This window comes from Chrysemys picta, chromosome 6 (assembly GCF_011386835.1).
Source record: "Chrysemys picta bellii isolate R12L10 chromosome 6, ASM1138683v2, whole genome shotgun sequence".
NCBI classification, from domain to species: domain Eukaryota; kingdom Metazoa; phylum Chordata; order Testudines; family Emydidae; genus Chrysemys; species Chrysemys picta.
The window spans coordinates 50,781,167-50,802,115 of NC_088796.1; the positions used below are offsets into that span (position 1 = coordinate 50,781,167).

The following is a 20,949-nucleotide window of genomic DNA, read 5'->3' on the forward strand; positions in this document are numbered from 1 at the left end:
TGAGCAAAGTGGCAAAATTTGGTTCTGTGCCAGCCTTTAACGGGGGGGAAGGGTCATCCTGGAAACTTGTGGACAATAGGAAAGTGAGGTCACAGAAATAAAAGGTTTCAGAGTAGCAGCCGTGTTAGTCTGTATCCGCAAAAAGAACAGGCATACTTGTGGCACCTTAGAGACTAACAAATTTATTTGAGCATAAGCTTTCGTGGGCTACAGCCCACTTCTTCGGATCCGAAGAAGTGGGCTGTAGCCCACAAAAGCTTATGCTCAAATAAATTTGTTAGTCTCTAAGGTGCCACAAGTACTCCTGTTCTTTTTACAAATAAAAGGACAGGTCAGTAACAGTTGACCTGCAAAGCACTGTGGGAGAGCCAATGAAATCATAAAAGTGGTGCACAGTGATTGCATGCGCATGAACAAAAGATCTAACTGTAATTCAATTTGAAGTATATCTAGTCCACTTTTCAAGAGTTCCCAATAAACGCGGAGTTAATTCACAGTAATGGGTTGCATCGTCTGTATGCAAGGTTTTCAAACCAGATTAACTCAATTTGATGAAGGGCAAACCCTAAGTGAAAAGTAAATGTGAAACAATGATCAACTCGCACTTTGGCCCTGATCCTGCAACCTTACATCTGGAATCCCTTCAGGACAGAAGGACAGAGAGAACCACCATGGAGATTTGCTGTCCTCCACATCCTCACAAACCTGGCCCTTGCTAGCCTCTGGAGTCTTATCCTCAAAGGTTTTTATTTGGTTTCGTCCCTAGTCTGAATTGGTCACTTTTTGGTCCCCTCCATTTGCCCATAATTACTGGTTGTGTCTGCTTTACTGACCACAGTGACCATCTTCCATATTACTCTCTTGCATTAGGGTCTCAAAGACATGTTCATGGTCCAGTCGTATTCTTCTTCTCTCAATAGCCAGACTATGTTCCAGATGATCTTGTGGAGACTGAAGCTTGACTGGTTTTAAGTTAACCTACACAAATGAAAAGAAGCTCTCATGTGATTGTATAATCATATCTAAGTGTGCTCTGAACCGCACTTTGAGCCAATGCCATTTAAAAAGTACGCTGGCATCAGCATCCTCTAGAACTCTTTACTGTAATTTCTGCAGTACAGCAAGTCATATTACTACAGATAAGGAAAGAGTTAAAGTTCAAGTGATTATGTAATATCTAGGTTTTCACTTTTAGTCCTGAGCCATTTGCCAAAATTCAACGACAAGGTGTTTTTGTTTTGAGAAACTAAAAATACAAGAAACTCACCAAACCCTATTTTGTTTAAAATGCTTCACAGAAAACAAAACTGGAAATGCATTTTCAAATTAGTCTGAGGAGTTAATATTGTGTGTTGTGTCCCAGGCGAGCATTTGCACCCCTGCCACTACTTGCGCTCGGATATGCTCCTTTGAAAATGCCATAGCAGCACACTTTTACAGGCTGTTTTCCCAACACTTTTTCTGCATGTGAAGCCCTTCTGTCCCCAGTGTATTTCCCTTTTCACACACAAAGCATGTGCAAATTCCATTTATGCCTGGCCCTATGGGTAGAATTGGTCAGTTTAGTGGCGCAAACTGTTTGAAAATCTAGCCCATTGGCTTTTGAACAATGTTATCTAAACAAGGGACAGACAAAAATAGCTGAGTTGCAAGGAACAGCTGCTCTCTGTATCCACACCTATTCTCTGGTCCCTTCCACCTAGGCCCAGAAGCTTCAACAAGAACAGAGCCAACACCCTGCTGCTCCATGTGAGTGACAGTGGTTCCACTGTACCTCCACCCCAAATCCTCTTGTCGACTTAGAGGCTTAGACTTAGAGACTTTGTCAGAAACCTGGTGTGTTTCTAGCCACCAGCCACTACATATGGCCAAAACAGCCTCTCCCCTGGACCTACTGTCAGCAGGGCATGGGGCTACACCAGTTTTCCCCACTTCATGTTCTCTCTCTCAGCCTTGCCCTCTCCCTTTCTAAACAACTCCGCCACCTTTTCCTGGAGGGATGTTAGTATCACCAATCCCTGCTAACACTTCTCTGCCTTTGATTCTTTTCTCAAACCAGCTCCTTTCCTCCACTTCCATCCCTGCTCAGAATCTTGCCAATTTTTTCTTAAAACAAAATTGCCCTCCCTCCCAGCAGAGTTAGGTAGTCATAGGGTTACCATATGTCTGGGGTTTCCCAGACATTGCCTCTTTTTTGATCCTCCGCCTTCTGTCTGGGCGGATTTTTCAAATAAGAGGCAATGTCCAGATTTTTTGTGGGGCAGATGTTGCAACTCAGAAAGAGAGCCCCAATTGGTCCCTCCCCTGCATCGACATCTGACTAGTCCCTCGCAGCTGCCAGATCCCATGCTCCCAGCTCTGGGGAGGGGGAGAGCCCCACAGGGAGGTGCTGACTGATGGCTGTCGCTGTGTCCTGGGTCTGAGCCAGACCCAGCAGTGACACTGCCCCCTACCTCAAGAATGAGAACACAGGTACCCCCTCCAACACCCCAGGTTCCCCCTCCAGCACCCCCCAAATACCACTCCCAGTACACATACACCCACTTCTTCCAGCACCCCCCAGATTCCTGCTCCAGCACCCCCCAAATACCACTCCCAGTACACATACACACACCTCTTCCAGCACTCCCCAGGTGCCCCCTCCAGCACCTCTCAAATACCCTTCAGTACACAAACACACACACCCTTCCAGCACTCCCCAACTGTAGCCCCTCACAGCTCCCCCCCTCCCCCAGCAGTGTCCTCTTTTTGGGAACCTTAAACATGGTAACCCTAGGTAGTCATTCTTCCCTCTTCCCAAACTTGTCCACAAAGCAACAACAACAAAAGTCTAATAAATAAGTGGGCTTTTAAAAAGGTATAAAAAGTTATAGTTGTTTGCTCCAAATGCTGAAATTCTGATGGATTTTGAACTTAGGTGTCCTGCTTGAATGGCTGCCCATTGAAGCTGATCTTAGTTAATCATCACGAGTTTCATCCTGAAATGACCCGTTTGGAATGCTGAGCTAAAGATGCATGAGCTAAGGGGTTGGGCACAGGATCAAGCCAATAATAAATAATAATACAAACCATTTATATAGTACTTTAATGTTCAAACATTAACCAACTAATTTAGCCTCTAACCTTTCTCAGGCATTTTATGTTTGGAAATATCTGTTTTACCAACTCTGTCAGTAAAGTTGGGATAAAGATGCCAATTCTAGTAAGGAAGAACTTAAAAAGTAAGGACCTATAAAGTGGCAGAAAAATAGCCTGTCATGAGGCCACAGAGAAGGTCTTTAAAATCTTCTTACAGTCTGTACTTCACATTATTTTTCTGCCCTCATGTGAAATGAGTGGAGAATATCGTGTGTGTGTGTGTGTGTTTGTGTTTCACAATAATCAAACAAGAGACATTTCACAAAAAATCTCTTTCCATGCCAGGATTTTTCTGAATTAAATGAGATACCTTTTCATCACCAACTGGTCTTATTACATATGTAGAGAAAGCCACACTAATAAGTTTCTGAACACTAGTCAAGATATCCTGTACTGTAACCTTGACACCAACCTAAAAAGAAAAAGAAAGTTACCACATTGTTAATTTCTAGATAAGACATCAAGTCACAACTCTTGCAGAATTAAATGTTGTCTTGAGCTTACATCTTAAAGGAGTAGAATGCACAGATTTTTCACTATGGCCCTAGTATCACCAATACACTTCATGAATATTTAAAACCATGGCAACATATCTGTAAACAGAGGCTTAGTAGCACCTCTAAAAATGGTACAGACATTTACATTTGGCTTTATGAACTATTACTCCCATTTACTTATGTGCCATTTCAGTACCCTGCTTGAATCTTTAGAAGCAGTAGGACTTGCATCAGCAAAAATCTGTACAAGTCTATAAAATACAATGTGAAGTGAATGACTAGTGAAATACTTTACTAGTTCATCTGAAACAGACATGATATGCATCAAGTCTTTGGTATTTAGGATTTTTAGAAAACTTTGGAATACATTCTCCCATTGATGCAATCACATCACTCCCATTAAAGCTAATGGAAATTGCATAGGGGCACAGAGAGGAAAAGAGACCGCTTGAGGTTCAGTTCTGATTTCAGGTAAGTGACTGAGCAATGCATTGCCATGTCTTTTACAGCACAAGCAATAAGTGGCATTGACACATCTGAGATAAGGATCTTTGTATCATGTATTTCAAAAACATTAAGAAATCCACCTATTCTGTGAGCCTTTCTAGCCATGGACCCTGATACAAAGCCTATTGAGGTCAATGGGCCTTGGAGTGGGCCAATATTGACTATCTACCCTACTTTGTATTTTGTTTTGTATTATGCTTGCTAATGCCTTTAGACCTTAACCTCTTCAGGGGACCTTCTGTTAGTCTGGCATAGCTCACTCATAGGACAGCAATGTGCTATAGAAATATAAAAATCATTTAGCTGCAGTTGTTTCACATGAGGATGATGCACATTATTTAAGAGTCTTCATTAAGCCCCTTCTGAAATTAACAATAGTAAAGTTACAGTGGTAGAATCTTGTTCCATTATTTTTCTCCACCTGCCTCTCTGTGCAGCAATTTGTTAAAGAAATAATTATAAAAATGAGAAATTAATATCACTTACTTCCATGCTAGTAGTGAATGCTCGGTTTACCTTTGCTTTGATGATGATAATTTGTCCAACTCTGTTAAGACAAGTGTCATCTCATTAAGTTGCACAATTATTACATGAACTGCACTATGATCCAAAACCCACTGAAGTCAACAGGGGCCCTTCCATTGACTCCAGGCTGTATAAACATTTGTCATTCCAGTGATCCATCTGTGTAACATAATGGAATACCACCAATGGTAAGCAATATTACACTGGTCTACAATTTTTGAGAAGTCATCTGCTTCAGAGATAAAATGTGCTATTTATTATGTATTTTGATGTGCTGAATTCAAATATGACAATTAAAACAACTGATTGGCTACTGTTTCTAAGATATTTAAATTTTTACATTTTATGTCTATGTATATTGTATAGATAGTAGAGTTTTAATCATAAATTGTAAACCTAGGTCTTTTCATGTGTTTATGGTTGCTTTACATGATAATATTTCACCTGTCCTGTTTATGTAACACTTTAAAAATCAGTAAAAGGGTTCTATTAATAAAATTTATTATGAAACAAAAGGCAAAAAACTATTATGTACATAGTTTAGTCCCATTCAGTGCCTACCCGGCGCTTCTTGGCTTGTCTCTTGTATTCATTAAATGGAGCATCTCTTGTCACTGCCCAGCAATAGTCTGCAAGCATTGATGGGCTTCATGTGCCCTGATAGCGTTTCTCCATTGTTGCAATGTCCTGGTGAAATCGCTCGCTGTGCTCGTCGCTCACTGCTCCGCAGTTCGGTGGAAAAAAATCTAGCCGAGAGTGGAAAAAATGTATCTTTAGTGACATGTTGCAACCAAGGCTTTTGTATGCTTTGAGGAGGTTTTCCACCAACAACCTGTAGTTGTCTGCCTTGTTGTTTCCGAGAAAATTTATTGCCACTAACTGGAAGGCTTTCCATGCCGTCTTTTCCTTGCCAGGCAGTGCATGGTCAGATGCATCATCTCGAAGAAGTTCACGAATCTGAGGACCAACAGAGACACCTTCCTTTATCATAGCTTCACTTAACCTTGGAAATTTTCCACGGAGGTACTTGAAAGCTGCTTGTGTTTTGTCAATGGTCTTGACAAAGTTCTTCATCAGACCCAGCTTGATGTGTAAGGGTGGTAACAAAATCTTCCTTGATTCAACAAGTGGTGGATGCTGAACACTTTTCCTCCCAGGCTCCAATGACTGTCGGAGTGGCCAATCTTTCTTGATGTAGTGGGAATCTCTTGCACGACTATCCCATTCGCAGAGAAAACAGCAGTACTTTGTGTATCCAGTCTGCAGACCAAGCAAGAGAGCAACAACCTTAAAATCGCCACAAAGCTGCCACTGATGTTGGTCATAGTTTATGCACCTCAAAAGTTGTTTCATGTTGTCATAGGTTTCCTTTATATGGACTGCATGACCAACTGGAATTGAGGGCAAAACATTGCCATTATGCAGTAAAACAGCTTTAAGACTCGTCTTCGATGAATCAATGAACAGTCTCCACTCATCTGGATCGTGAACGATGTTGAGGGCTGCCATCACACCATCGATGTTGTTGCAGGCTACAAGATCACCCTCCATGAAGAAGAATCGGACAAGATCCTTTTGACGGTCACGGAACATGGAAACCCTAACATCACCTGCCAGGAGATTCCACTGCTGTAGTCCGGAGCCCAACAGCTCTGCCTTACTCTTGGGTAGTTCCAAATCCCTGACAAGGTCATTCAGTTCACCTTGTGTTATGAGGTGTGGTTCAGAGGAGGAGGATGGGAGAAAATGTGGGTCCTGTGACATTGATGGTTCAGGACCAGAAGTTTCATCCTCTTCCTCTTCCTCGTCTGATGAGAAGGATTCTTGTGCATCAGGAACCGGCAGTCCTTCTCCGTGGGGTACTGGGCGTATAGCTGATGGAATGTTTGGATAATGCACAGTCCACTTTTTCTTCTTTGACACACCTTTCCCAACTGGAGGCACCATGAAGAAGTAACAATTGCTGGTATGATCTGTTGGCTCTCTCCAAATCATTGGCACTGCAAAAGGCATAGATTTCCTTTTCCTGTTCAACCACTGGCGAAGATTTGTTGCACAAGTGTTGCAGCATATGTGTGGGGCCCACCTCTTGTCCTGATCTCCAATTTTGCAGCCAAAAGAAAGCTGATAGGCTTTCTTAACCATAGTGGTTATACTGCGCTTTTGTGATGCAAAAGTCACTTCACCAGAAACATAGCAGAAGTTATCTGCACTGTTCACACAAGTACAAGGCATCTCTGCTCACTTTGGCTAAACAGAAATGTGTCCCTTTGCAAAATCAAACACTGACAAATAAGAGAGCACGACACTGTATGATTTCTAGAGCTGATATAGGGCAATTTGTTCAGCAGAGTGATGTAAGCTTCGTTATGATTGCATCATCCATGACTTCTAGGAACAACATGATGCAATTCATATCATGTATGATGCAATACCAGCTTCAGATTGCATCATTCATTGTTTTGCCTAAAAAGCAAGTACTGTCCAAACCCAATCATAGATTTATTCATAGATCCAGTCAAAGATGTATTTTAGTCATTTCTGGTTTAAATTGAGATCCCCTCCCTTTATAACTCACTTATCCTCCACCATTCCCAAGTCAAGGGTCGTATATACTGACCCAATAGCATCTTGAAAACTAGAGCCAATCAACAATTTTAAGCATCATTTTCGTTCTCAGTGACCCAGAATTAGTAAAGTTTGACTACATTTATTTCAGAAGCATTTTGGCTGTAGAGCAGTGTTACATGCCAATGCACTTTTTACTGATAATGCACAAGGCCAGTAAATTATGTGCAAAAACAACAACAAGTATTTAATTGTAGAAGTTCTTCTCAAATCAAACTGTACTGGGAACTTCAATAAAGAAGCTGTTGAACCAAACTGGAGTTATTCAGAAAACTGTATAGACTTAATAAGAGAGTACCTTTATATTTCTAATATAATATACCTATATGCACCATTATGCTATTATACACCAATCTCAAGTCCAGTCAGAAACTTTAGACTGGATTCCATTTTTAAGTACACAGGCATATATGCTTGTGAGGTTTGTTAAATCAGTGAGTGTACATATATGCACAATTGCACAAGTGGGTACTGGTATTTCATTTTTCAAGCTATACATAGGCTGATAAGGCAGAATTCACTTTCTTTCCCACAGGCTCTGTTCTGTGATGCCCTGGGAATGCACTCTCCAAATTGTGAACAGGGCCAGGACTGCAGCATGCCTCCTCTGTGGCTGCTATTCCAATAGAGAACCTTAAATAGCAAATACTGTCTCTTCACTTAGTTAAATCCTCAGTGGCTATAAACTGGCATAGTTCCATTGACTTCAATGGAGCTATGCTGATTTACATCACCTGAGGATCTAGCCCAAAGTATGCAATGGTGCATAAACAGGATACAGTGGGCCAGATCCTCAGCTTTAGTAAATCAACCTAATTCCATTGAAGTCAATGGAGCTAGATGCATTTACACTATAGAAGGATCTGGCCCAGTGTGTTTATTAATTAAACTTGGAAGAAATGGTAAATGGAGCAAATTTGTTTAGGTTAAACTAAGGCTCTTCTTAAATTAATCATCTCATTTCCAGTCTTTTGGAAAATCATTCTGATGGAAAAGTCTCAGCCAGCTCTAGAAACAATGAAGATGGTGGCCATCTTAGCTGGGGACAGCATCACTTTCATCTGCAAAGGCCTAAGGAAGGCAATAGCCATCTTGCTAAGAGCTGCCTGTTGCTTTATTGCTACTGACAGTGATGGGAGATGGCAGCCATTTTGGATAAGGGCAAAACTTCACATGATTGAAGGAAGAAATCAGAAATTCATGAGTACCCTTACAACAACTAAATATTGTGAGTGTTAAGAACATTGTTGAATAATTTGGTCTGTAACTAATAATACAAATAAGGAGACTTTTTAAAAATATGATTTTTATCTTGACAGTGTGCCTTTAAAGTCAGAAAATCTTTTGCTTAAGAGACCATAAAAGGATGCTTCATCCAGGAAACTGACAAGCAATTTTATTTCTAAATGATAACTCTATTTTTCCCTTCAGTGAAACTTGTCTCTATTATAAAAATAATTTCAAATTATTTTGCTGATTTTGTAACATTTATATTCTAATCTGAGGATCTTTTGGGACATCAGAAAGGGCCAAATTCTTCACTGGCAAAAAATGGAGGAAATTGTGTCTGTGTGGAAGGCAAATATAAGCCCTTGAGTAGGTGCTAGTCCTGCTCTCCATACTGCTCCTCAGCAGCTGACTGAAGTATGACTCTACAATCACTGTGAGTCCTGCAACTAGGCAGAACTAATTTATGTGGGTCAAAATAGCCACTGGGTCCTAGAATTTGGAAACCAGGATGGGCACAAAGCAGTTTTTCCCAGAGCCACCCCCAATCTCATTCATGTCACACCTTCCTCTCCTACTTATGCACCCTGGCACAACCCCAGAGAAACCAAAGGACTGGTCAGGTGTGTGTGTCCCAGGCAGAAATTTGCATAAACTGAATTTGGGTGTTGTGCACAAAACTCCTCTGCTCCTCCTACTGTACAGCACAGGCCAGTGCAGGCTTGCCTCCTGATTGCTTCTGATTTTCTGGTTCTCTCTCATTCTGCTAAAATGAAGAGGTTCAAGTTGGTCGCCCTTCCCTTTCCCAATATGGCAGAGAGACTAGTGTTCAGTCATTTTAGAGGCCAATTTCTGAAATGATATTACAGGCTAATTTCATGACATTTTTAGAAGCAGTGAAATCATCCTCATTATGTTCATTTTTGTAATATGCTGTGCAGGTAGATTCCTTTAATTTCCTGCCCAGACATCGGAGGTCACAGCATTTCTAGCAATCTGATTTGTGGGGTGTCTATCAGGCAGACTTTGCAATATGAAACCTTGTTGGAAAGGTGGGGAAAGAAGAAATTAATTGCCTTCTCCTTTGGTCCCACTCTCAGAATGGGATATATGATATATGATGGTCCCATTCTCAGAATGGGATATATGATATATGAGTTACAAAGCTTGCCTCAGACAGAGGGCCTCTGAAACAATGGGACTCCAAGAAGCTGCCTCTTCTTCGGATGGCCCTGGGCATTTGAATGGATATTCAAGAACACTGGCCATAGAACATTGCATTTTCATTGATTGGAACATTTTGAAATGTACCCAGGGGTGGCTCCAGGCACCAGTGCACCAAGCACGTGCCTGGGGCGGCAAGCCGTGCGGGGTGGCCTGCCGGTCGCGGTGGGGGCGGCAGTCAGGGAGCCTTCAGCGGAATGCCTGCGGGAGGTCCTTCGGTCCCGCGGCTTTGGCGGCAATTCGGCAGCGGGTACACCAAAGCCACAGGACCGGCAGACCTCCCGCAGGCATGCCGCCGAATCTGCGTTACCAGTGGACTGCCTGCAGGCATGCCGCCGAAAGCCGCCTGCCTGCCTGCCGTGCTTGGGGTGGCAAAAACCCTAGAGCCGCCCCTGAATTTACTAGACTGGGAGGTTTGGGTGGAGATACTTGGTCAATAAAAGAATTTAAATCAGATTATTTTAAATCAGACAGTGCTCATGCTATTACTATGAACTCACACAGTGTAAAAAGAAAAGGAGCAGGAATTCATTCTTTCTCTTGGCATAAAACTAACTTTCCCAGTATACAGTTTAAGTTGCAGAAGTAGTCACAGAATATATACCTCTTCCCAAAAGATTTGGTAGGCTAATGTAAGTGAATGAAACATTAAAGCAGGAAACACTATACACTATAATCAAGGTTAGAGGGGATAGTTATTAATTATATGAGAAGTTTAATTCAATCTTCTTAATTATACATGTTCAGCACATCACATTGTAAGCACTACTCCACTCAGGATGTTAAAGCTGATCTATAGCTGAAACACAGTTAAAATATTTAGGGGCTAATTCTGCTCTCAGTTACAAGAGTGAAAATTCCACTGAAGTCCATGAGGGTGGCATCTCTGTACCTGAGAGAAAAATGTGATGCTTAGTTCGTTAGTAGAACCTTTTGATCACAGCTTTCCAGAGGAGTGCTTTTTATTAGAAAGCAAAATGGAAAAGACTGTAGTTGGGAAGAGGACTCTTGAGACTGGCCTTGTGCGGGAAGTCAAGGACCTCTTAGGTCTCTTCCATGTGGCAATGTTTATTCACGTCTCTTATCAATCTTATTCCTGTCCTTAGGTGAATCTGGGTTTAGAAGGCCCGATATTCAGCACTATGAGTGCACAAATGTGTGCTTATTCTGAATGCACAATTGCCAATAGTTACTGCAATTACACCACTTCTGCAATCTTGCTGACAATTACCCAGCTGTATGTGCAACTGTGATAATTGCAAACTTCGCTACAAGGATTGCATCAAGTGGCACATACAGTCTGCCAGGCCGGACTTAATGACATGGGAGGATATGGCCCATGACAGACGAGCTTGGCACTCCACTACAAAGGAAGCAGAACAAGTAACAGAATATTATTGTGCCACCTTGGCCAACAGCAGGAGGGAATGTATACACCAACTTGGCCTGGCACATCTCCTGAACCCTGCATGTGGAAACTGATTTCTAGTTATAGTCATACTCGAATATGAGCAACAGTCATTATTATTATTGTACAGTTCTGAAAACAGGGCCCATTCCATATATCCTGCCTTCTAAGAATTCAGTATCACAACTCAGCACTTAAAAGATGGCAGTGTTCCAAGGGTTAATCTTTTTTTTTTTAACCTAGCTACATCCAAAAGTACATTTTTGTCCCGTGCACTAATGGTGCAGTGGGCCAGACTCTTATAATGCAGGAGCAAATTTGCTATCTATATTTTTTAAAATGGGAGTGAATCTGAACAAGAACAATGCCTTTTTAAAAAATAAACAATTAAAGAGTTAATGGATGTTCCCCATTGTTAATATCAACTGCAAACAGTTGGCACTTACAGCGCAAGGGTTTAGCCTTAAGAAATCTTAGTTCCCTGGCTGAGAAACAGTTAAAGCAGAAGTGAAAGATTTTTTAATCCTTTCACTATCCTGTGGATTCACTAAACATACAGAGTTTGCAAATATAAAATTCCTCTTTTATGCCTTTCTGCTACATGGATAATTCTTATAACCAGCTGAAGAACGAATGAAAAGAAAAAAAAGAAATTGAAAGAGAGCTTGCACCTATCAAAAATTCGCACAGCAACTATAATTGAATGTATTTCTCATTCAAAAAGGAATAACCAATGGTTCGTAGTATTCATTTTAACCAGGGGCAAAGGTCATTGGGCCTTAAGTTTCTGACCTGTTTTCTAGTTTATAGTGTCAAAAGTAACTACAGTTTATTTTAGACTTTGTGAAATTGATCTTTGCCTTTGCAAATGGGCGAGTTAAGCCCAAGCACCGTTGGCAAATTTCTAGAATGAACCCTGTGCCTGTAGGGAAATCATTGAACCACTATCTCAGATTTTATATGCCTTGGTTAATCTCTGTTAAATAGAAAAGAAAAAGAGGACTCTAAACTGATAAGGTTTGATAATTACTATACAGGGTTCTACCTGGCAGTCTCTTCAAATTGTATGTCATCCACTGACGCTGTCACACAGGATACACCAGCATGTTTTTCAGCTTCAAAGAGAGAGAGATAAGGTGCAGAGTTACTACACTAGATATACTGCTGCAAATATCTCACATATACATACATTGCAAAACACAGTGGTCCTGATTCTCCTCTCAGTCATGTCAGTGTAAATCCAGAGTAACTCCCCTAAATTTACATGAGTATAAAAACTGATGTAAATGGATCAGAATCAGTATTTACCAGGAAATATCAGGCCTGCATCAAGCAGAGACCAGAATGGATTATTTTAAGGATCCCTTCCGGCCTTAAAATCTATGAATCTATGAAAATTGTGTGTTCTTATTCTAAAAATGGTTAACTAGCAATCCAACATAAGAGTGAGGAGAAGTACTTTGCAGAAGAAAAACATCATAAAAAAGTATAATTGGCACTGTCGTTGTAAAAAAAAAAAAAAGGTATTTGTATCATCATCAGACAAAGAGTTACAGCCAAACAACTGAGCACAATACCGATGAGAGTTAAAACATCATTTCAATTTACATATACTGACAAAAATGAGTTATTTGTTTATCTGTGCTTAGATAACTTCGGGGCTGGCCAGTCAGTGCTTGGTGCAAGACTTGGAGAAAGGAAAGTTGGCTTTATGCTCTCCTGATCCTGGAATTGACTGAGGTCCAGGACAGTTCCCAGTGTAAATAGTCACAGGGCTGCTTTATTTACACCTAGCTTCTGACATTTTGGCAGCAGGGGATTACCAAGTCCTAGCAGCACCCAAGCCCATGCTCCCTATGCCAAGGGACTGCGAGAGGTGGTTGTGTAGGAGTCACTATGGAAGCGCTAAATCACTCAAGGATAGACATGCTATATCATTCAAGAGGGAATTTTCAGGTGGCAGGATCTACTGGCTTTATAGCCACTTAGAGCTGCCAGAAGCAGCAAAAAGCAGCTGGAGGAAGGTGACTCTGGGTATTGTAAAAAGGAAAACTTAAGGGATTTAAATCACATTTTTATTTATCTTAAGCTGTTTTTCCTTCTTGTTTGGCTTAACAACCTGGTGCCCCTGAGGCACTTTGTCCCCTTTAAAGCAATTCTTCAAGCAGCAATCAATTAAAATAAGCCCCACTTGTTTTTCTCCTGAAGATAAATAAAGCTCTGCCCATGCACTAGCTGCTATGACCGTGTAGGTGCAGACATATCACACTCTTGAGTTTTCTTTTTGATTTTTAAGAAACCAAATCTGCAGTCCTTACTCAGTGACAAAACTTCCATTGAAATTCACTGCCACTCAGAAGGTCTGCACAGGGCCCTATGCATGACTTAAGACAAGTGTTATTGGCTTAGTGAGTCCTCTGTGCAGGGATGAATTAAATCCTAAATGATTGTGATTTTTGTCTGGGTCAGGATTCAAGAACTGGGTTCATCGTATATTACTGCTTGAAGGACTCCATTCTCCTATCACCCCTGCTCCAACCTACCAATTCCCTCCCTCAAAAAAGTGTATGTTGGTATACAGATATAGCTCATGGTAATATCAAGACAAGTACATGACATACCTATGTAATCATGTGACCTTATACTTTTACCATTTGTTCTTCTAGTTTGAGAAGGAAAACAACTTCTTTGCTCTTACAGCATTAGAACTTGAAATCTATCTCCATTATATATATTAATAAATTGTGTGTGTGATGGGATTACTTCTCTGATATTAATGAACAGTTTTCCAGTAAGAGTCACTAATAGGGACAACAAAAAGAGGAGAAAAGTTAAATATAGGGACAAATCCTCATCTGATGTAAATTAACATATCATATGATAGATTTGTTAGGCCCTCAACTGATATAATTTAACAGCCCTTCTTAGATTAGGCTTCTGCCTGTTAAAATAAGTAGTACTTGATACACCAGGTTTAAAGGTAGAAGAAACTTTTTAGAAGAAATAAAAAGCGTGTTTATGAATAGCAAACAGTTGCAGACCTAGAGCTGCATACCTTCAGAGCACTATGCAGGACAAATTCTCCAGCACCCTCACATCTTTCTATATATGAATAGTAGATTAAATAAAGCTGTTAAATCACTAAACGTTGCAAATGCCTACACAGTGGTAATAGTACAATATATGGAGATGCTATTCAGACACAAGATATCTGCTAATCTCCTCAATGCTTGTTATGGACTATTTGCTAATATATGCAGTACCATCTGTAAATGAAGTTCATGGACAGCAGAGATGGCAAAGAGTTGAATTTGCTTAAGATTTTAAATGTAGCATTATCAATTTAGCTACGTTTTCAAACTGCAAACATGCATGGGTATATTGTATATACACACATATTCTGTATACTGTAGTTTGATTATGGGCAACTCTAATCCAAATGGAAATCAATGCATTTAAAATTGTAAAGACAGAAACAGAACCTTCTGATCTCAGTTTTCATTGTCTCATATCTTTCCACTTGTTATTCCCCTTTTTCTACTTAAATTGGACGGCTTCATTTTTCTGTAATACCGTTGACAATTCTAACCTATCTATGACATTTCTGAAGGCAGCACTTATCATATTATATGTAGGCAGCGTTCATGGGAAATGGGTTCTCTCTGCCTCTCAGTTTTGACTGTACTCCACTAGTGCTTTTATCTCCTTTCTTCCCATTTTTTTCTCTTGACTATTTCCTTCATCCTTTTCTCTCTACTGTTGCTCTCTTCTCTTCACCTTTTCCAGAATCCTCTACCTACTCATCACATTGTAATCCTCCTCTCCTTCCCCTTTTCTCTCTCACCTATATGTCCCATATAGTTGTTACTTTCCTTTCTTTTGATCCCAGGATTTTCCCTCTCTCGTTACTGCTCCATAACATCAAACACAGTTTAATTTTAAGGGGTAATGAAATCCGAAGGGGTTATTTTAGTTGAGTAATAATCCACTCCTAACTGCTGGCATGAGTGAATCTTCCTACAGGACCTCTTTCAGTAGTCTGTAGTGGGTTGAAATTTTTTGTAAGCCTTTCTGGCATTACATTGCCACTTCAGTCACAAGGTGCACAAGATTGCCTAGTAAAGAGGGAGGGCAAGAGAGGGTCTTCACATGTTGGCTGGAGCTGCCCTTGAAAGAGAGAGAATTGGCAGATCTGGAATATATCTACCAGGATTTAGCAAATTATGTACAAGGGCAGTAAATTGATATCACGCAATTAAAAGAAAACAATAATACCTGTAAACATAGCATCTATAATGAGCTCTTTACTGTGTGAAATAGAGTTCCAAGGGAAGTGGTGGAAGCCCAGTGCTTGGGACTTTTAAATGTGAAGTGGACAAAACACTACCAAATGGACTGACGGGAAAATCTTACAGGATGTAAATCTCTATTCCACTTCTCATTCTAAGGTTTAATTGAGCAAATTTCATTCTGCTTCTTTCCCATAATACAAGAAACAGTGGGACATTGTGAAATTAAGAGGCTACAATTTTAAAAATGGGTCAGAAGAAATATTTTTTTCCATGCAAATTACAATTCACTTGGGGAATATATGGCTCCAGGGAATTGCTTAGAGATGAAGAGTTCCCCCCTCCCCCCCCACCCCTGCCTTCCAGATTTGAACACCTCAAAATTCAGGAGTGCTCAAGCTCAGTTTGGGCAGCTGTTACTTCATTTCCCCCAAATCAAATATACTGATCCACTGTAACTTGCTGTAGAAAAAGTAGGGTAAAATTGAGCAAGAAATACTTCCCAGTGGTTATTCGGACTGGAATTGCTATTTTCAACAGCCATTGCCATTTTTGTTTGTTTGTTTAAAAGGAAGACAGTGATATTGCATTGGCAAATTCCCCATAGAAAGAAAGAGTGGAAGAAAAGAATAATAAAGGCACCTCAACTTTTCCTCATTTATGTAGGACAGTCTTGGATATCCTCCAATCACACAAGCTGAAAATTGTTCCACTTTACTGCAGTTCTGTAACCATATGGGAACCAATCCTGTCTGTGTTCTGTGCACATCCAAAATTCCTGCTGAATGACCTGCCCTGGGAGCAAGTTACCAGTGACTCAGGGCTGTGGTGGAAGGAGGGTGCAGGTGGGGGGGGGGGGGAAGAGAGCCCAGGGCTGGGGCAGCAAGAGGTGGGGGGGGCAATGGTGGGGGGAATGAGGGCACCCAGAGCTAGGGCAGCAGGGGGTGGGTGGGGAGAGCCCTGGGCTGGGGCAGCAGGGGGAGGGTGCGGCGAGGAGCCCAGGGCTGGGACGGGGGGCAGCCAAATTTTTTTTGCTTGGGGGTGGCAAAAAACCTAGAGCCGGCCCTTGCCTCAGTTTCCCCCCTGCAGCCAACGTTCAGCCCTGGTGTCCGTCTCAGTGCCCCCCCAGGAGCTGGCCGCTGAGCGCGGAGTGCCCCTTACCTGCCAGGCAGGCGGTGGTGTCGATCCACTTGAGGAGCTGGCCGGCGCTGAGCTCCCCGCGGTGCGTGGCGTGCGCGGGGAAGATGGTCTGGCACATGCGCACCTGGCCGCTGCTCTGCCCCTCGGCAGGCTCCATGGCTCCGCCGGGGGGCGGCTGTTCCCTCCGGGGCTTCCCGCTGCGGACAGGCAGCGCTGGCAGAGCCCGGGTTCCTCCTCCTCTTCCCGGCGCTGCTCGCACAGGAACTGTCCCGTCCCGTGCCCCGGGCTAATGTGTTGTGAGCTGCTCCCGCGTTGCTGAGACTCAAAGGGCAGCCGGTGCCCTGCGCTTGGCTCTCAGCTCAGCCGCCTCCTCCCTAGCCCCGCCACTGCAGGGAAAGTACTTCAGCCCCAGGCGCAGTCCCTGCAGGCTGCCCGCCAGCTCTGAGCCGCCTCCGAGTAGTGGAGGGTAGGGAGGCGCTAGGTGCATCTCAGCTACCCATGCAAGGATGAGGAGTGGGGCTGGGGCATGGCTTGAAAAGGCTCATCCTTCAACAGATCCCCAGGTAAGCACGCTGTGTGATTGTCAGTGGCATTGTGGAGTCATCCGGGATAGGCCTCTGAAAACATCACACTCACAAAAAGTGAACAGTGTTAGGAACCGTCAGGAAAGGGGTAGATAATATGACAGCAAATATCCTAATGCCACTATATAAATCCATGGTACGCCCACACCTCCCATACAGTTCTGCTTGCCTCATCTCAGAAAGATATATTAGAATTAGAAAAACTGCAGAGAACGGCAACAAAAATGATTAGGGGTATGCAACAGCTTCCATCGGAGGAGAGATTAAAAAGACTGGGACTGTTCAACTTAGAAAAGGGAAAACTAAGGGGGATATGAGAGAGCTTTTTAAAATTATAAACGATGTGTAGATAGTGCATAAGGAAGTGTTATTTATTCCTTCACATAACCAAAGAACCCAGGGTCACCCAATGAAATTAATAGGCAGCAGGTTTAAAACAAACACAATGCATAGTCAGCCTGTGAACTGGTTGCCAGGGGATGTTGTGAAGGCCAAAAGTATAACTGGGATCAAAAGATATAGATAAATTCACGGAGGACAGAGCCATCAATGACTATTACCCAAGATGGTCAGGGACACAACCCCATGCTGCGGGTGCCCCTAACCTCCAACTGCCAGAAGCACTTGACATGGGCCACCAACAGAAACAGGCTACTGGGCTAGATGGACCATTGATCTGACCCCATGTGACCGTTCTTACATTCTTATTCAATATGCAGTGGTTGCCACTAAAAAGTCAACATCTGCTGACCCACCGCACCCTAGTCTAAGTACGGAGGAAAACATTGGCCTGATGGAGTATGTCTGCATGAGGATAAAAGACCCAAGACACGGAGTTAACTGACTCCAACCTTGCAGGTCCCAGAGCTCAGACTCCAGCCCCAGACCAAACATCTACATTGCAATTTTTCAGCCCAAAAGCCTGACCTAGGCGAGCCCAAATCAGCTGACCCGGGCCAGCTGCAGTATTTTTATCCCTGTGTAGACATACCCATAGATACCAAGCTGTGGTTGAGGAGTCTTACTACAAAGCAGTTAAGACATTCTCTGTCTAACTTTAAACTAAATAACAATGGATCAAATTTTGGATAGAGGGAGATGGAAATCATTAGATCAATGCAGATCGGAGAGACTTTGAATGGGATTAGTGATCATTTTCATGTTAGATTAATAGCACCTAGCGCTTTTCATTTGGGGAGCTCAAAGTGCTCCTTACAAAAGAGGACAAGTATCATTATCCTTATTGGACATCAGAGGAAAGTGAGGCACAGACAGGTTAAAGCTTGCCAAGGCAAACAGTGAGTCAATAGTAAATCTAGGCAAGGATTCCAGCTATCGTGACATCCAGACCAGTAAACTTCATTGCCACTCAGACTATTTATACTTATAGCATTGCCTGGTGCTAAATACATTTTAGCAGATGTGTTACTGCTGAAATATTTATAATCTGACAGTTTTTTGAACTCTCACTTATTCATATTGTCACAGACTGACAGCACCACCAGTGGGTGTTGTAAATGTAAGTGCCCCTTATCACTGTGAATGTTGATGTTTTTTCTTTTGCCATCTGCCTCCGCAGTAATGACCTGTAGGTCAAGCATCTCTTGGCAGTTAATAACTGGCTGGAGGTTTTGCAGAGGACCCATGCCCACCTCAGATGTCAGTCCTCCTATTCTAAACCATTAATACATAAACACAGTAAAGAAACAGTAAAGTAATTGCCTTTGCATGGGTCATAGAGTCCTAAGTTCAACTGCATGTTGCCATGGATACGGTGTTTGAGTTGTAGATATTATTTATTATGTATTACAATATCGCCTAAAGGCTTAAGCATATGAGGTGGCAGGGGGGGGAGTATGGAGGTGCTTGTTGAAGAGGCAGAACTAATTGATGGAGAAGATTGGCATTGCTGGCAGAGTGAAGGCAGAGTGAAGTCTATGACGTGCTGAGATAACAGAGTGGACAAGCAGGAAAGGGCTAAATTGTGGAGGGCCTAAAAGAGAAGCTTGTATCTGATGCAATGTTAATTTTTTCCCAGCAGTTAAAAACCAGCACAGGTACCAGTAAACAAGAGGATTTCATTCGCAGTGTTTCATGAAGTTTGAGAATTGTTATAGCAACATCCTTTTCTTCATTATTCCTTACCACAAGCTTTGTACGTTTATTAAAAACATACATGAATGAATTAACACACAAAAATGCATTTAAATGATGTTGAGGATCCAACTTTAACCCACAAAACAAGGAATTACTGAGTTTTAGGCTGATAAACCATCTTTGAATGGGCCTCACCAAGTCATAGTTTTGCAGTGCTGTAGAGATTCTCTTCCCTCATATTTGTTACCATCACTACATTATGGCACAATTCTTGTTTTTATTTTTTCGCAAACAATGCTTATTGCAAGTTACAGCCAGTTTATCATCACACTATATACACCTCAGAGGAAACGGATTCTCCCAATCAGTATGCTGAACTCCACTTCACTTACTTCTATTCTCTGTTGCTTCAGAATGAAGCTTGTTCTGAATTCTCCTACCCTTTTGGATCTGTGAAGCAAATAAAAGCCCAGAATAGGGTGGCATAGCTTTAGCCTTTGCTACCTGATGAACTGCGTATAAACTATATGCAGTTGGTATTTCATTTCCTTCCTTGTCTGTTCAGTCTCAGTCCAGATGATACAAAGTCAAGCGTCTAGCCTTTCAAGGCATGGATATAAGATCTCAAAATGGAGTTTCATCAGAGTGAATAGAACATTTGGATTTTTTAAAAAACGTTTTATTAAGGCAAAGTTACAAAAAAAAGGTTAACATGCTACATTGTACATTGCTTATTCAGGATCAGGTGACTAGTCAAAGAACCTGGCTAAAGATTCTGGCTTGCTGGCTGGGGACCCCTTCTCTTTTACGTACATTAAAAAGGATGAAATATTTAAATACCTATCCTCTTTTTGGCACTTCTCTTCTGTATGTATTTGGGGCAAAAGCCTTTCCATTACAAGGACAGTCCATATTTTACTAAACTACAATTCCATAGGAGGAGGAGTCACATTTTTCCAATAAAGTGCAGTAATAAAGAAACTACTGGTAATTTGTCATTCTGTTGAAAATTTAGACCCTTTCCTGGAGCATTAAGTAAGCAGGACAGGGGATCTCTAGGACACCAGCATTTTGTCATAAAATTAATCTCTTTAATTGTTTCCTCCCTAAACCATCTAATTCCTAGATACAATCTCCACTTGTACAACTATGTTCCCCTTTCCCAGCAACCCTTCTAACAGCGTGCTTACATAGTAGCAAAAATATGATGGATCTTAACTATAATCTAAGAACATAAGAACGGCCATACTGGGTCAGATCAAAGATCCATCTAGTCCAGTATCCTATCTTCCAACAGTGGCCAATTCCAGGTACCCCAGAGGGAATGAACAGAACAGGTAATCATCAAGTGATCCATCCCCTGCCGTCCAGTCCCAGCTTCTGGCAAACAGAGGCTAGGGATACCATCCCTGCCCATCCTGGCTAATAGTCATTAATGGACCTATACTCCATGAATTTATCTAGTTCTTTTTTCTCTAATGCCATCTATACAGTAATTTATCAAAGAAAAAATTGTATGAGCTACATAAATTGAAGATGTATATCCCCTTTTCCTTATGGAGACCCACTAGATCCATTTCTTTGTCTAACTCCCTCTCCCATCTTTTCATCTGGGTTGTTATCAACATTTTTTTCAATCCAATTGTATATATCTTAGAAATTATACCTTTTGTTCCAGCTTTCTA

The 20,949-nt window shown here is 41.7% G+C and overlaps 1 protein-coding gene and 1 long non-coding RNA gene across 5 annotated transcripts in view; one reads left to right on the forward strand and one right to left on the reverse strand.

The window, feature by feature from the left end:
• The window catches only part of ACOT12 (acyl-CoA thioesterase 12), a 45,247-nt gene extending 28,507 nt beyond the window's left edge, over positions 1 to 16,740 (reverse strand). Inside the window, exons 1-5 of one of the 4 annotated variants that reach the window (XM_005288171.5) lie at positions 16,605 to 16,740; positions 12,200 to 12,269; positions 4,629 to 4,689; positions 3,449 to 3,550; positions 834 to 978 (exon numbers count right to left, since the gene is read on the reverse strand). In XM_005288171.5, coding sequence (XP_005288228.2) covers positions 834 to 978; positions 3,449 to 3,550; positions 4,629 to 4,689; positions 12,200 to 12,269; positions 16,605 to 16,740 — 514 coding nt within the window. Of the gene's footprint in view, positions 1 to 833; positions 979 to 3,448; positions 3,551 to 4,628; positions 4,827 to 12,199; positions 12,270 to 16,085; positions 16,226 to 16,604 lie in introns of those variants that run through there. The other 3 variants (XM_065550153.1, XM_065550151.1, XM_065550152.1) reach the window with 3 other exon arrangements.
• A 266-nt stretch (positions 16,741 to 17,006) lies between these two features.
• On the forward strand, positions 17,007 to 20,245 carry LOC135972376 (uncharacterized). The gene is made up of 2 exons (XR_010588807.1): positions 17,007 to 17,146; positions 19,209 to 20,245. It is a non-coding gene; the product is annotated as an uncharacterized LOC135972376 (long non-coding RNA).
• Positions 20,246 to 20,949: the final 704 nt, after the last annotated feature.